The 16,125-nt window shown below is 43.0% G+C and overlaps 1 protein-coding gene across 4 annotated transcripts in view; it reads left to right on the forward strand.

Moving 5' to 3' along the window:
* The window catches only part of grik2 (glutamate receptor, ionotropic, kainate 2), a 342,363-nt gene that overhangs the window by 136,535 nt on the left and 189,703 nt on the right, over positions 1 to 16,125 (forward strand). For all 4 annotated transcript variants that reach the window (XM_044207865.1, XM_044207861.1, XM_044207863.1 and 1 more), the window contains one exon: positions 13,613 to 13,786. In XM_044207865.1, the coding sequence (XP_044063800.1) occupies positions 13,613 to 13,786 (174 nt within the window). The remainder of the gene's footprint in view (positions 1 to 13,612; positions 13,787 to 16,125) is intronic.

Below are 16,125 nucleotides of genomic sequence, written 5' to 3' on the forward strand. Positions count from 1 at the left end.
TTGCATGTCCAAAAAAATTAGATGATGTCGCTCTTCAATCTTCATTTTCTCAGCAATTCATTTTATATTTATTACCTTGGATCATTCTTTTTCCCCTTTAATGTGTTCTCCAGAGCCAAATAAAATAATAGTATAGTACTTTGTGACCGAGATAGTTGGTGTTTTTTGCTTTTTTCACCTCCACTTCTTTTTTCTGGTCTTCTTCCTTTTCTTAATGTTAATGCTCTTCAATCTTCAGAATCAGAAATACTTTATTGATCCCCGGGGGGAAACTCTTTTGCTACAGCAGCTCACTATCACATCAGTGCACACAGGAATATAGGTACTAAGCAAAAAAATATATAATTATAACACTATAATACAGGTCAGAAAATAAATTAAGTACCAAGTTGGTATAAGTATAAAATTAATTAAAATAAGTGTGAAGTACAAAGTGGGTTTACCGGTTGATGATAATAATATGGTGTACAGTAATAGTGCATGAACTGACAAGTTAAGTGTAGTTTATTTATAAAGAGACAGAGGATATTGCACAGCAGTAATAGAGGTATGAATAAATATCATTATCAATAAATAGGGAATTTTAAACTGAAGAGGGTATATTGCACAGGAGTATTAACACAGGATATTGCACAATTATCTAAAGTATTGCAGAGATGTAATGCTCAATGGCCAGTTTAATGACTTAGGGTCATACAGACTACACTTAGAGGGAGGAGTTTGATGGCCTCGGCAGGAATGACTTCCTGTGGCACTCTGTGGTGCTTTTTGGGGGAATGAGTCTTTCGCTGAAGGTACTTCTTTGTTTGACCAGCACGTCATGGAGTGGGTGGGAGACACTGTCCAAGATGGCATGTAGTTTGGCCAGCATCGTCCTCTCTGACACCACCGCCGGAGAGTCCAGCTCCACCCCCACAATGTCACTGGCCTTCCGGATCAGTTTGTTGAGTCTGTTAGCGTCCGCTACCCTCAACCTGCTGCCCCAGCATGCAACAGCATACAGGATAGCACTGGCCACCACAGACTCATAAAACATCTTCAGCAATGTCCGGCAGATGTTGAAGGACCTGTGTTCTTAGCCCAGTCCAGTTTATTGTCCATGTGTACTCCCAGGTACTTGTAATCCTCTACAATGTCCACACTGACCCCCTGGATGGAAACTGGGGTCACTGGTGCCTTGGCCCTTTGTAGATCCACAACCAGCTCCTTAGACTTTGTCGTATTGAGCTGCAGATGGTTCTGCTCACACCATGAGACAAAGTTCCTCACCACAGCCCTGTACTCAGACTCATCACCGCCGCTGATACATCCCACCACAGCAGAGTCATCAGAAAACTTCTGAAGGTGGCAGGACTCTGTGTGGTAGCTGAAGTCCGTGGTATAGATGGTGAAGAGGAAGGGAGAGAGGACAGTCCCCTGAGGGGCCCCAGTGTTGCTGACCACGCTGTCTGACACACAGTGCTGCAGGCGCACATGCTGTGGTCTGCCAGTCACGTAGTCAAAAATCCAGGACACGAGGGGGGCATCCACCTGCATTGCTGCCAGCTTCTCACCCAGCAGGGCAGGCCGGATGGTGTTGAAAGCACTGGAGAAGTCAAAAAACATGATCCTCACCGTGCTTGCCGGCTTGTCCAGGTGGGTGTGGATGCGGTTCAGCAGGAAGATGATGGCGTCCTCAACTCCCAGCCGGGGCTGATAGGCGAACTGAAGGGGGTCCAGGAGGGGTCTGACCATGGGCTGTTCCAGCACCAGTCTCTCCAGGGTCTTCATTATATGGGAGGTCAGTGCCACCGGTCTGTAGTCCTTGGAGCCACTGGGACGCGGCGTCTTCGGCACAGGAATGAGGCAAGATGTCTTCCACAGAACAGGGACCCTTTGAAGACTCAGGCTCAGGTTGAACACATGTTGAAGGGCTCCACATAGCTGGAAGGCACAGGCTTTTAGCACCCCGGGGCTAACGCCATCGGGGCCTGCAGCCTTGTTTGAGTGGAGTTTCATCAGCTGTCCTCTCAGCTGGTCAGTAGTCAGGCACACAGCAGAGGTTACAGGCGGGGGATCTAGGACTCATTATTGTGGGCCGTTAGCCTGATGGGGAGGGGGAGCAGAGTACTCAGGGGAGCTTGAGGGCCGACAGAAGCTGAGTTCGAGGGGGGATGAGCAGGAGCCGGTGTGTCAAATCTGTTAAAGAACAGATTAAGTTCGTTGGCCCTGTCCACTGCTGCCAGTCGGTCTGAAGCCAGTTATGCTCTTCTTTCCGCTCCAGACCTCTCTCATGTTGTTCTGCTGGAGTTTCCGCTTCAGCTTCCTCCTGTACTTCTCCTTGGCCTCCCTGATCTTCACCTTCAGGTCGGCCTGGATTGCCCTCACCTCCTCCCTATTACCATCAATAAAGGCCCTCCTCTTGGCATTCAGGATGTCCTTGATGTCCTTTGTTACCCACGGTTTGTTATTTGGATAACAATGGACCATCTTAGTAGGGACATTGCAATCCACACAGAAGTTAATGTAGCCAGTAATGCAGTAATGCTCAGTGAGCCCATCAATGTCCTCTCCATGAGGCTCACAGAGTGCATCCCAGTTTGTCACTTCAAAACATTCCTGCATTGTCTCATAGGCCTCCTCCAACCATCTCCTCACTGTCCTTGTGGTTGCAGGCTGCCTTTTAACCAGAGGCACATAACAGGGTTTGAGGTGAATCAGGTTGTGGTCTGACCTACCCGGGGGGGCAGATACTCTGCTTGATAGTAACGTGACCAGAGTTACACCATCTGTTGTTAACTAGAACAGCAAGCCTGCCACCTTTCCGCTTACCGCTCCCGGTGTGATCCCTGTTGGCTCGAACAGTCTGAAAGCCGTCGATGGAAACCTTTCATTTGTGGACGACCCTTTTTACCTACTGAGCCACAGCAGCCACAGCCCCCCTTTCCCTGTAGACCACCATTATAAAAGAAAAGCTGTAAAGCTGTTGACAGGAAACCTCAAACTGCAAACAAGCTCATTACTTACTCTTTGTATTATGATTTTTTAAAACCATGACGGTTTTATATATTTTTTTAAATTATTTTGTAATCTTAGTGTAAAGTCAGGGAAACACTAGTGAGTATGTGCAGTGGGCAAACTAGGAAAAGAGAGAACTTTTTTAGTGTATGCACTGAGGAAAATGGGACCACTACATCCTGGAAGGCGACGGTCACGTGTTAGAGACAGCTTAAGACTTCAGCATGCTACTTTTCTGTAGCCTTGCTAGGTCGTCTACTTGTATTGTAAGAAGCTAATCAGTGAAGAAGCATATAACACAATTGTCCTTGAAAATTTGTCAAACTCTACAGTAAAGGGAAATTTGCTATAAAGCTTTTAATCAGCTTGACAAGACAACCTCCCTCCAAAATATGACATTATAGATTTATGAATATTCATCCAAACATAACTTCTAGTCAAACAGTTTTTAAAAAAACCCTTAAATATAAGATATACCTTCCAATTGATGCTTTACATGAAAAAAATATCACAGAAGCCTTTGTTCTTCCACCAGTTCAGCTCAGCATGTCTAACTGGATAATATCAGATAATGAGGAGGCACAGCGCAATATCATTTTAGTAAAAAGACAACAAATGTCATTTTCAAGACATTACCCTTAAAATAACTGTGGGCACAGAAGTCTTTTAATTAATTTCTGCTTTACATCAGGCTCTACACTGTAGTAATTTTTTACAAGACAATATGTTCATAATTTAGGTTATGGTATGGTAGCATCTTTCCTTATACGTCAGGAAAAACTTACACTGAGCATGTGACCGGTTTTGAAAATTAAAAAATAAATGAATTATACAAAATAAACATTTCACCTTACTAGTCCAGGGATGTCCATGCAAAACAATCCAGTTAAAGATCTCTCTGAGCCACTGTTCAGGTATATTCACGAGTATCTTCCAAAGTTGAATCATCTGATGATTGGAAGTTCCCATTCCATATCTATAAGAGAACATGTAATAATAGCTCACACAGTCAGTAGTGGTCAGCCGGCACTAATTATGCTAGCATATTAGCTAGCGCACCAGCAGTAATGCTAGCTCAGCTACCCCCATCAGTCAGATGACCATCACCTTTCAGGTTGTAGCGGTCTGTCGAGTTTCCCAAGCCCTGGGTGAATCCTCCTCCACTTCTTGTTTTATCAGTGTTAATATTCATCACCAGGAATAGCAGTAGATATCTGTAAATTATATCATCCACAGACTGATAACTGACTGAACAGGATACAAGTGAAAGCATCAGTATTTCCTGTGGAGTAAAGACAGATATTTCAGAAGATTGTGTCACTATTTATCACCTAAATGTGAAAGGCAGGATTCAGGGTCTGTAGCTCTTCTGATATTATGTGGCTGTATAACTGACTTTGCCTTTGGTTATCTCAGGATAAAGTCCCCTTCACTGTCCACACAATAAAATGCAGAACAACACGTACCTACATATGTACACACACTAGTAGGGCTGCCCCTGTCTAAAGATTTTCCTAGTCGACTAGTAGTCGTTGGTTCAAGCCATTAGTCGACTAGCTGTTTGGCTAGATGTTAGGCTCATTATATTAAATGAATTATTTAAATTTATATTTTTGGAGCATCAGAAAATGGTTTGAGTTCCAGCCAAGAGGAAAATGTTGCTGCTCACAATAGTCTTTTCTTTGTCTCATCAGAAATAAATCAGCTTCTTATTTGGAGATTACTGAATTTTGACCTTGCATGATTCAGATCTCAATATTGTCTACCTTTGGTAAGTATGTGTTATGTATGTCTGATAAATGGCTTGGTGGCAATAATTTAAGAAACAAAAAAAGAGAAAATGTGTATATAAATCAGAATCAAAATCAGAAATACTTTATTGTTACAGCTGGTCACTATCACGTCAAACAGGAGAAGAAGTACTAATAGAATAGAAATAGACATAATAATAACTGAAATGAATTGTGAAGGAAAGGTAATGCACAAACTCTTTATTAATTAATTTAATTCTGGAAAATTGTACACCCCAAAAAATAAGTCATTGGATGAATGTAATTTCATCATGCCACCTATATTCCTTCTAAACAAATCAAGTAAAATCTCACATCTGGCATTAACAACAAGTGCCAACAATCCTGTTCTTCCAAGCTTTCATTTTATCATACTACATGCAACTCGAAATTCTTTTCAATGCATGAAACATAAACTCATTGTCCAGTTTATTATGTCAGTCCTGCAATAAAGATTCTAATGAAGGTTGTAATGTTCAGTTTTTGTTGTTAGAGAGGTGCTGATATAACTGTGTGGTCATTTTGGAGGATGTAGTTTATGGTGCTGTTGAACAGAGTTATACCGAGAGGTGTTCAACCCTCTGATTTAAATTGGTTGGACAAAATATTGGAAACACCTCTCTAAAACAGTAGCAACAAAAACAACGCTATAACCTTCATAAAGGTAAAATGTATTACAGGGCTGGTGCATTAGTTTTAGCTAGATGGGCCTAATAAATTGGAGTGTATATGCATGTAGGAGATCTTAGAACCAAAATAATATTGGCTCATGAAGAAAACGTGCATAATTCTGCACAATCACAAGACACACGTACATCACAAAAACAGAGAAGCATTATTGCAATGCTGCTTGCACATTTTTTGCTGTGTTGTTGACATGTCAAACTATTGTCCTAAAAACAACATTTCTATCCCAGGGGATCTCTAACCGCACTATCTGTGGTGAATTATTCTCTCTAACTGTTGCCGCAAAATCATTCTTTGTGTGTGGTATTGTGACTGCTCCAGGTGAAAATGTCCATTGTGAAAACACTATGTACGGGCTTAAAAGTGTGACTGCTTCATCCACACAAATGTGTAGGATAGAAATCTTACATTAAATTATCAAATAGTACTTTGGGATATCTTTCAACTTTTCCCTGCTGTTTCAAAGCTTTACACTTTGTGCAGTGTGCAGTGGAAAAACTATTTATCTGGGATACAGACAAAATACTTCAGGATATATGCATCATTTTCAGTTTTTTTCAAATTCACTGACACCAGCAGTTTGTTTTTCATGAATTGTCTCTTTGATGACATCCTCTGTCCATCCAGATCGAGGAAAATCTTGTGCAGGACTTCATATGTGCATTTGAAGTCTGATGAGTAGCATATCTGTCCAAATAAATCCAAAGTACAAAGAAAGCGAGCACAATGCTCCCCATTCCACCAAAGACCTCCAGTTTTTCCCGTCAGGACACCGGTGTCCTCTGGATCAGGCTCGGGCTCTGCACCATTCCTCCACATGGCGCACGCCACATCACACATTGCTCCATGGAACTGCAGGCCTCAGTGTCTGTGTTCTGTTGGGTAAAATACAACAGAGAACCATGAACAAAGAATACAATGCAAGTTTAAAAGATATAGTGAAGCAAGAGACTGGAGGCAAGACAGTTAAAACAGAAGTTAACACATTATTTAACACGTGTTCTGTGAAATTTCCCATCCACAAATGGCCCGTTAGACAGGTAAAGAAGAAATACAGATGCACTTATAAGTAAAATTGTAAAAAGTTAAATCAAAGTGTTTGGACATCCCAATAAGCACCGTTAGATTCACTGGGAGACTAGTGAAGGAAGAAGAGACAAAATACTATGAAAGAGCTACAGACTTCAGCTGCTGAGAGTGACATCAGTCAACCACATCAAGAGCTCTGCAGAAAACTGATTTGTGGGAGTGTGACTACACAGGTACCATCACGGCCAATATTTCGGGTTTCTGGTGTAGCCAGTGGATAAATCTGTAAAACAGATATCCGGGCCAAGACTTCCTCTGCAGTCTGATTAGCAACTGGATACGCGAAAAAGACACATTTCGGCTAATCTCTTTAAACAGATATCTGTATATGAATGTAGGTTTAAAAAATTTAAAAAGCTAATAAAAAGCTAAATCATCGTTAGACGATAGCCGATGGGCCAAAATCTTGGTCCCTTGCCTACAGTCTTCATTCATATGCAGATATCTGTTAGTAGAGATTACCATCACCTAAGAAGAACCGTGTCAAAAGTGGTCTGAAGTTTTCCAGAGAGTGTGTGTTGCAAACATCAAAATACTTCCTGAAGAACACTATGTACTGTCAAATATGGTGGTTGAAGCATCATGATGTGGATACACTTTTGGTTCAGCTGGGCATTGACACTGTGTTAAAAGTGAAGAAGGATGGAGCAAAATCAAGGAAGCCACCGCAAGAGAACCTTAGTCTTTCAGCAGAACAATAATTCTGTAATCAAGCATATAATCATCTGCTTTCTCCACTGATCTACAGCTACTTTGTCATACTTAGTGTATTTTACAAGTAACTCACCATGTATTCCTTCAGTCTCTCACAGTTCTCATTTGATAGGTGTACTAAGACTTGAGTGCGCATACTCATTTTACATGGATGGCCTCATTCTGAGAGAAGAGAGCAGTTAGAAAAAAACCCTCTGTTGCCTTGTTAGCACACTGAAAGTTTTCATGTACATCATTCTTGAGTCTTGCACATGGTTATGGTATGCTAGGCAATACAGTAACCTTGACATTGGGCCAGGAAGGCTAAAAACCAGATGGTTCAATATTTGGACACTTGTCTCAAGATATGTATGAGATGGGATTGAGATTGGGAACTCCAAGAGGAGGTCCTGGTTTGCCCACTCCATCTGACCGTTAGACTGTGGGTGGAAGCCGGAGAAAAGGCTGACGATGACGATCCAGCGGGATCCCATGGAGATGGAACACTTGGTGGGTCAGGAGGTCTGCAGTCTCCAGAGCTGAAGGGAGCTTAGGTAAGGCCACGAAGTCACCGGACTGCCTCCATCACAGGGTAACAAAGTCTAGGGCGATGTGGGACCATGGGTGACTGGGAACCGGGAGTGGTTGTAGCAGACTGACCGGTGGCCGATGAGAAGACTTCCCCCGAGCACAGACGGTACAAGCGGCCACAAAGGCCCGGGTATCAGCCTCCATAGTGGGCCACCAAAAGTGCCATTGGAGGAGGGAGAGGGTTTGAGTGATTCCAGGGTGACAGGCGAAGTGGGAGTTGTGGACCCACTGAAGCACTTGGGAGCGAGTGGCGTCGGGGACAAACATGCGGCTATGAGGACCATTGCCTGGGTCTGGCTGATCCCTCTGGGCCTCCTTCACCACGGTTTCTATCTCCTAAGTCAGGGCGGCTACCACCCAGGTGGGAGGCAGAGTCTCTTATATAGGTCTCCATGGCCTCCCATTCGGGTTGAGACAAGTTGTAGAGGCGGCTCAGTGGCAGAGAAGCTCCGGGAAAGAGATCGATGGCACAGTCATAGGGGCGATGTGGCGGTAGAGACAGGGCCAAGTCTTCGCTAAAAATCTCTCGTAGATTGTGGTATTCTTTCGGGATCAAGGCTAGGTCCGGGGATGTTGGTTTGGGTGTTGGTGTCTTAACCTCCGAGGGAGATCGGGCAGACTGGAGGCAGTTGGAGAGGCAGTAGGAACTCCAGCTCAGGATTCTCCCCTTCTTCCAGTCGATGTGAGGGTTATGTTGGCGCAACCAGTGTTAACCCAGAACTAGGGGTGTCCGAGGTGCCAAGATGAGCTGGAAGTGAAGTGATTCCTGGACAGAACCATGGAGACCGGGACGGTGCAATGGGTTATCTGGGCTAGGGGTCTGCCATCCAGCGCCTCCACCTTCCGTGGCTGCTGCAAGGCCTCCGTGGGGATGCCTGCCTGTCGGGCTAGCTCCACATCCAGGAAGTTGTCTTCAGTCCCTGAGTCAACCAGGGCTAGCAGAGGAAGGGATCCGCATAGGTGGTGAAGAGTAGCCAGGATGTAGTCGAGGCGGTTCCGGCTGTGGGGGGTTGTTGTGGCTCACCAGAACCCCCACTGCAACTGGTGAGCCTAATTTTTTGGCTTCACGGGGCCCGACGGCCGCAATAGAAACATTCCCCCGCCATATGTCAGCGTAGATGTTCCGCCGGTGTGAGGTGGGCTCGGCCAAGTTGCATGGGCTGACTGGTGGCTGCAGGCAAGGTCCAGCGGCTACAGTCGGGTTCCCCCCCTTGACCCCGGAGGAGATGTAGTGCTGCGTGAAGACAGGGCAGGAGACCGGTTGTGGCACTCTTGCCGTCGTTCGCAAAGGCGATTGTCCAACCTGATGCAAAGTGTAATTAATGTGTCCAAGCCCACTGGTTCATTGCGGGTAGTCACTCGTCCTTGATTTGCTCACTCAGGCCCCTCCTGAAGGCACTGACCAGTGTCTGCTCGTTCCATCTTGAGTCGGCGGCTAGCGTGCGGAACTCGATAGAGTAATCCACCACGCTACGATTCCCTTGGCTGGTCCGAAGAAGTTGGTCACCGGCGGTCCCACAGGCGTCCGGGTGATCGAAAACCGTCAGTAGCATTTCCAGGAAGTCCACCAAGGAGAGTGACGAGAAAGGTCGGCTAGCGTTCGTCGCCTCTGCCCAAGCTAACGCTCTCCCCGTTAGTAGTCCAACGATGTAATTAATCTTGGACTGGTCAGAGGAGAAGGTGACAGGACACTGGCAGAAGACCGAGGAGCACTGCAGCAAAAAACCACGGCAACCAGTCACTTCGCCGAAAAAGGGGTTTGGGTCCAATGCGTAAGAGTACCGGAGTGGTGGAGATGACAACGAAGGCGCCGGTGTGGCTGGCGGGGGTGATGTCGCCGGAGTCGAGAGCTTTGTGGTGAGTCTGGAAACCTGGTGGGTCAGTTGCGTGATCTGAGTAACCATGGCCTGATTGCTGTCTGTCAGAGCCTGGATAAGTTGTTCATGCTGACCTAGCAGAATCCCTTGGCTAGTTAGCGCTTGATGGTAGGGTGCTACTTCCGGGTTGTTGTCTGCTGGGTTCATTTTGGCCAGATGGTTCTGTTGTATGTACGATCTTTCGAACCCACAAATGCAGAACACACTAGCAGTCTTTTACAACCAATTCACACTTTATTAGAATGTCAGCAGAAATAGTGGGAAGGGGCGTAATTCTTCCGAGCGACGTGGTGCAGTAGTTGGAGACAAGCAAGGTGGAGTGGCTGGAGAGACAGGCAGGCAGGCTGACAGGAATCCAGACAAAGACAGGAACTGTGATCACCGGCACAGGATAATCCTTAGGCAGAGGAAAAACAGGATAAAAAAAAAAAAAAACGAGGCAAAAACACACTAGCAAAGAGTACTTAACTTAGTAAGTCTGAGGAACCTTGACGTAGTGGTCGTACAATTGTACAGGGACGATCTAGCGTTGGTGTTGTGGGAGAGCCTGGTATTTAAGCTGTGGAGACTGATGGATGATTGGAGACAGGTGTGCCGGTGATCAGCAGCAGGCGGGAAACCACGGAGCCAGACCAGGAAACATACACACACATATCCAGACACGAGTCGGGGACATACAAGACACACCAGGGTAGGAGAGAACAACAGAGAATACAGGGCTAAGGAGGATAATGTGGCTGACTACCACAAAATCAGAGAAACTGAAGTTTATATGTAGATCTTGTTTTGACAGAAGTGAGACAACTCTGAGAACAGATACATTTTCAGAGTTGAGAATTTGATCACTGAGACAAATTTCTGATATTATGCAGGCTCATCTATAAGCCAATCAATTTTTCTTTTGGATCTTGTTGTTATCTCAGGAGCTGATTATTTTAGACACATCATGATCAGTGCAGTGAGAGAAAAAAAGAAGCAAGATAGGAGAAATAGGCTGGACAAAGAAGAAATCTTATTTTGAATTTTACTTTCCTCTGGGTGAGAAATAATGTTATATTTAACATTGTTAACACTGTGTTACATTACAGAAATACTAATGAGCCTTTAAAATATAAATTTTACAAGGGGCACGAAGCAAGCCGCCTTTTGTGAAACAGAAAAAGCAGAAATTATTCTGAATGTATCGGAAAACCTGCAAGAAGACTGAACATTTTGTTACTTTATTTCAACACAGTATATCATCACACAAGTCTCATTGTTCAAAACACAGAATTAATACTTGCGGACATTACGATGGATGATGTATAACGTTACTTACAAATGAACTCACTACAAACTTGCTCCACTCCTACATCATGCCTCTCCTGTCCCTGCCTGAACATGCTGTGACTTCGTCGTCCCCAGAGTCAGAGTCAGAGTCCTGGTCAGAGCCGCTATGAATCACCTTGGTTCAGTTTTCTTGTCAGTCTCGGAGGCCAGCTTCCAGTCCGGGCAGAATCAGCTAATAGGACTTCTAAGTTAGCTAACTAGCTAATGGCAGCTAGTACAGTCAGCAGCAGTGCACCGGTAAGTGGCTTCCTGTGTTACAAGAGAAAATGTCTGTGTTGCCACAATCCCCTGATACGTTCGTCTCTGTGACAAGGCGCAGCTACCAAATGTAGTTTGGGGGGTAGGAGGTGTGGTTTGGGGGTTCATCGACTACCCAACTAATGAAAACTCGATCAAGACTTCTCATCGACCAGCGGTTTAGTCAACTATCAGGGGGCAGCCCTACACACTAGTGACCATTATTCTAAGCTCTCTGACTGTGTGACCTTGCTCTCAGTCCATGTTTCAGGTCAAAGATTTGACTCACATCAAACTCTTATTGAAGCTCCTTCCCACTCTCATCCTGACGAGGCTGCTTCTGTTGTGTAGAATCAAAACACTGTCTCTCTCTCTCTGTGTGTTCTGCCTCTCCCCATCCTTTGCTTTTTTAATGTTAAGTTCCTTTGAAAATTGGACAATTCAGGTTTTCAGCTGTCTGTGCTTTTCATCACATCAGCTAAAAGGGATGATTTTTGGTTTGAAATGAAACATCTAAATGTGCAAACTTTCTGCAGCCATTGAGCGTGGCACAATTTATGCAAGATAATTAAATATCCCTCTGATATTTTCAGGAAGATGAAAAGTAAAATACAAACATGAATGAGGCATAGTAACAGACAGAGGGGTGTCTTGCCATTTCCCACTATTGTGTTTGAGAGTCCAGTGCTGACAGCCTAATTCTTCCAGCAGAGTGAACAAACCCAGCCATACTGAGGCCACATATGGCAGCCATTTTCCTGCCAGACTTACTTTACTCTTCATTTACCTTGTGTTAACTGTTTTGTCTAATACTGTATGGAAAAGGTTTGGTCAGTATATCAGTTTGTCAATCATGGGCCTGATACTGGCCTTTTGTGAAAGATTTGATAAGGTTCACCACTGTCATGACGTATGTAATGCAGTTTAGTAGATTTCAGTTGACCGAGTTATTATGAAACGATAATACTACTACCACTACTATCATTCTAATAATGAAAGAAGCAGTAGTTGTGGTAGTGAGTTACATTTCAAAGATATATTTAAACAAATATACCCTTATCACCTCTTTCTGGGAGCAAGATGAAAAGATGGATATCAATCACATGTCTGTGAGTACATATAAGTACAGAGCTGGAGTCCGGGCATGGTTAGCCTAGCTTAGCAATAAAGAGTGGAAACAGCAAGAAAAAGTTAGCCAAATACGGTTAGTGAGTACAGGTTATGGTATAGGGTTCTTTACAGTTAAGTGCACTGTGCGCAAAGGATGTAAAGGTGCATTTTAGGTATATTTGTGGCCAGAGATGTGAAATGTTCCCCCAGCACACTTAGTAATTGGGTGGGATCAGTAGAATGCCATTATCATATAAGTAGGTATGTTAAGGGCTGATCAAGCATGACCAGTCTCATCACCTGTCATCTTTTGTAGTGCTTAACCTAACATCCACCCAAACCATGGAGAGCAATACTATGGGAAACACTATTCAAAGAGGAAACAGACTTCAATACAAGACTGGAAGTTTTTCCCTACAGAGTAAATTCCCATTTCAGTTTTCTTTTAATTAAGTTTCACAATATAAACGCAGAGTCTCCTGAATAATTTAACAATACTATAAGATTATGTTATGGCCATTAGTTTGAATTATGTCAACTAATCGTCTTGGTTCTGTCCGTTTGGTATAGCCAATAGCTTAAGAATTTCAGTTGATGTTGCTTTGTCGTTTGCAGCAATGAACAAAACAACACAGCTGTTGAATTCATTAAAAATTGACAGAATCTGAAAGTGAACTGATTTAGAATGTTTGGTTCATGTTTCTGCAAAGTGTAATCTTTAGTTTAAGCTGGGCAGTAGAGGAGGACGCAACAGAACTGTAAGCTCAATGATTGGATGTTTCTTACAAAAATGCTCTTTTGGAATTGTAGTTTACCTCTCTTTATGTTTATATGTCAACAGGCTGATCCCTTTGACTTTTATATCAAAGAACCAGATATTTTCTAACACAGTTGTTCATTTTTTGGACTGATGATTCAACCAGGAGAATGTCATGTCCATGTAAGCTCTAACTGCCAGTCACCCAGTCCCTTAAGAAAATGAATGGGACTTTTACTTCTGGAACCCTGTTGGATGCCCGAAATAACACCTTCCACTTTGCAAGCATATACAGAGTAGAGCTCAGTCCAGGCCATAAGCCATTAGTACAAAGTCTGGAAACAACAGGGAGCTTCTAGCCTTGCTCCATCTCAATAACTTTCAACTGCAGGGCTGTCAATTAATCAAATTAAAGTCTTTCTCTTCTATCTCTAATGTATTTTCCTTCTTTCCAGGATCTGTTTGCACTGGACGTGGAACCTTACCGATACAGTGGTGTGAACATGACGGGTTTCAGAATCCTCAACACTGAGAACAGCCAAGTGGCCTCCATCATAGAGAAATGGTCCATGGAGCGACTGCAGGCTCCACCCAAACCTGACTCTGGTCTACTGGACGGCTTCATGACCGTGAGTCTCATGGACAAAATTAATGAATGAACAAGATGTGAATGAATTAATCCCTCTGTCCATCATTCAATTGTCAAGTCATATTGTCTCAAACTCTTTGATTCCATGAACACTTCACATCAGAGATGAGTTTTCATGACATTGCATTCTGTTCAGTGTAACTCAGGTTGTTTCCTATTGGTCAGTTAAGTATACTGATGAGAAAATATAAAACCAGTACCATCCATTTGCTTCAGTGCTTTGTGTTTATCTTCTAAGATCACTTTCACCCCTGTAGTTTGGTTAATTTGCTCTGGACCAAAGAAAAAACATAATTCATCATTACCTTTTAGTTCTGGTCCATTTCGTGTTCACGCCAGCTCATCACAAATGAACCAAGAGTTGTAAACTGACACATAACTTGTTCACTGGATAGATTGCACTTCAGTGTGCCTTATGGCTTTATTTATCTTCTTTTTCAAATAATGACAACAGCTAGAAGCAGGACAAAAACAAGCATCTTACCTTACAGTAACTAACCATTAATGTCAACTGGATGCGGCTGCGTCACATTCCAACTCTGTTGCAGCTGTTCGATACAAGCCACTTCCATCCCACTGGTGGAGGTCCATCAGACACGCAAGTGAAGCGTCTCTGTGATGGCTCACGCACTACTCTTTTCTTATCTTTATTTGCTTTATTTTCGCTTGAGCAGATCGTGTCACTTCCTGTATCAAAATCAGCATGTTGAAATAAACTTCCCATTCTTCCTATAACATTAATTAAACATGGTATATCAGTTAATATACATTTGACTCTGAATTGCAAAGTTCGTACGTACGTAGACAGAACCTCGCCAAATTCAACTACAGCCAGTTCCATTCATAACTAACTTACTTAATGTAGGATCACTCACCACAAAGTCCTTTACAATCAATGATTTGATCTCCAATAAGCAATTAGGCTTCTTATTTCCTCTAGCGACGTGGCTCAGCACTGATGGTGCTGCTATCCTTGTTGAAACCTGAGAAAGCGTTTTTTTTTTTTCTTTTTAGATTATTTTTTGGGCTTTTTGTCTATATTTGATAGGAACAGCTGAAGAGAGACAGGAAATGTGGGGGGGGCAAAGGGCCGCGGGTTGGATTCGAGCTACTGGGGCGCCCCAAGAAAGCGGTTTTTAATCAACTTAATATCTTTCTCAATGAAAACAGTATTTTAGAGAAGTTCCAATCTGGTTTTAGATCCAACCACAGTTCAGAAACGGTCCTAGTCAAGATAGTAAATGATCTCAGATGTGCTACCGATTTGAATCAAGTGTCAATCCTCATCCTTTTAGATCTAAGTTCAGTATTTGACACCATCAACCATACTATTTAATTAATTGTCTTGAAAGATGGGTTGGTCTCTCTGAAAGTGATTTAAACTGGTTTCAAACATACATAAAAGGCAGAAAATTCTATGTTAGTCTGGGTGATCATGTATCTTTGAAACATGACTTGCCATATGGTATTGCACAAGGATAAAACAATGGATGAGTGACAGTCTTTTAAAACTTAACGAAGATAAAACAGAGATATTGCTCATATTAGCAAGACAGTATTCTTCCACCTGAGAAATGTTGCCAAAGTGAGGCCGTTCTTAACAAAGCAGGATGCCGAGAAGTTGATCCATGTCTTTATTACAAGCATGTTGGATTATTGTAATGTCCTCTTCACTAGCCTACCAAAAAAGTTGATAAGAAAACTTCAGCTAGTTCAGAACTCTGCCACCAGACGAGCACATTGCTGTGCTGTTTTTCATGCCATACTGTTTAAATATTTTTGTTATTTTTATTTATTATGTTTTGTTTTGTTTTTAATGCCATACTGTGAAGGACTTTGAGCTGCATTTCATGTATGAAAGGTGCTATACAAATAAAGGTATTATTATTATTATTATTATTAAACAAATGGTTTAGGAGAGGGCATAATTTTTCTGTGGAATGGTTAAAATTGTTCATCATCATCATCAGACGTGATGCAGCCATAGCACAACCTGTAGCCACATCCAGTAGACATGAGAGGTAAACATGCAAGAGAAAGAACATAGAACTGGAGCATAAAAAAAGAGACGAGTGACAAGTATCTAAAACACTCCAGCAATGCTTTAACATTTTTTGACAGTGTAAGTGGGTCAGAACCTTGCTGACGCAGGCCTGTAAAGCCCACTGAAGCACTGTAAATGATATGGGGCACATGTATTTCTTACCACCATTGACCAATCTACCAAAAACTTTGTGAATTTCCAAGTGTTTCTCCACATTTTCTCTGCTGGATGGCTTGTTTTTACAGACACAAAGTACTTGACGATATAAAGCATTG

Source organism: Siniperca chuatsi, linkage group LG9, assembly GCF_020085105.1.
Source record: "Siniperca chuatsi isolate FFG_IHB_CAS linkage group LG9, ASM2008510v1, whole genome shotgun sequence".
NCBI lineage: Eukaryota > Metazoa > Chordata > Actinopteri > Centrarchiformes > Sinipercidae > Siniperca > Siniperca chuatsi.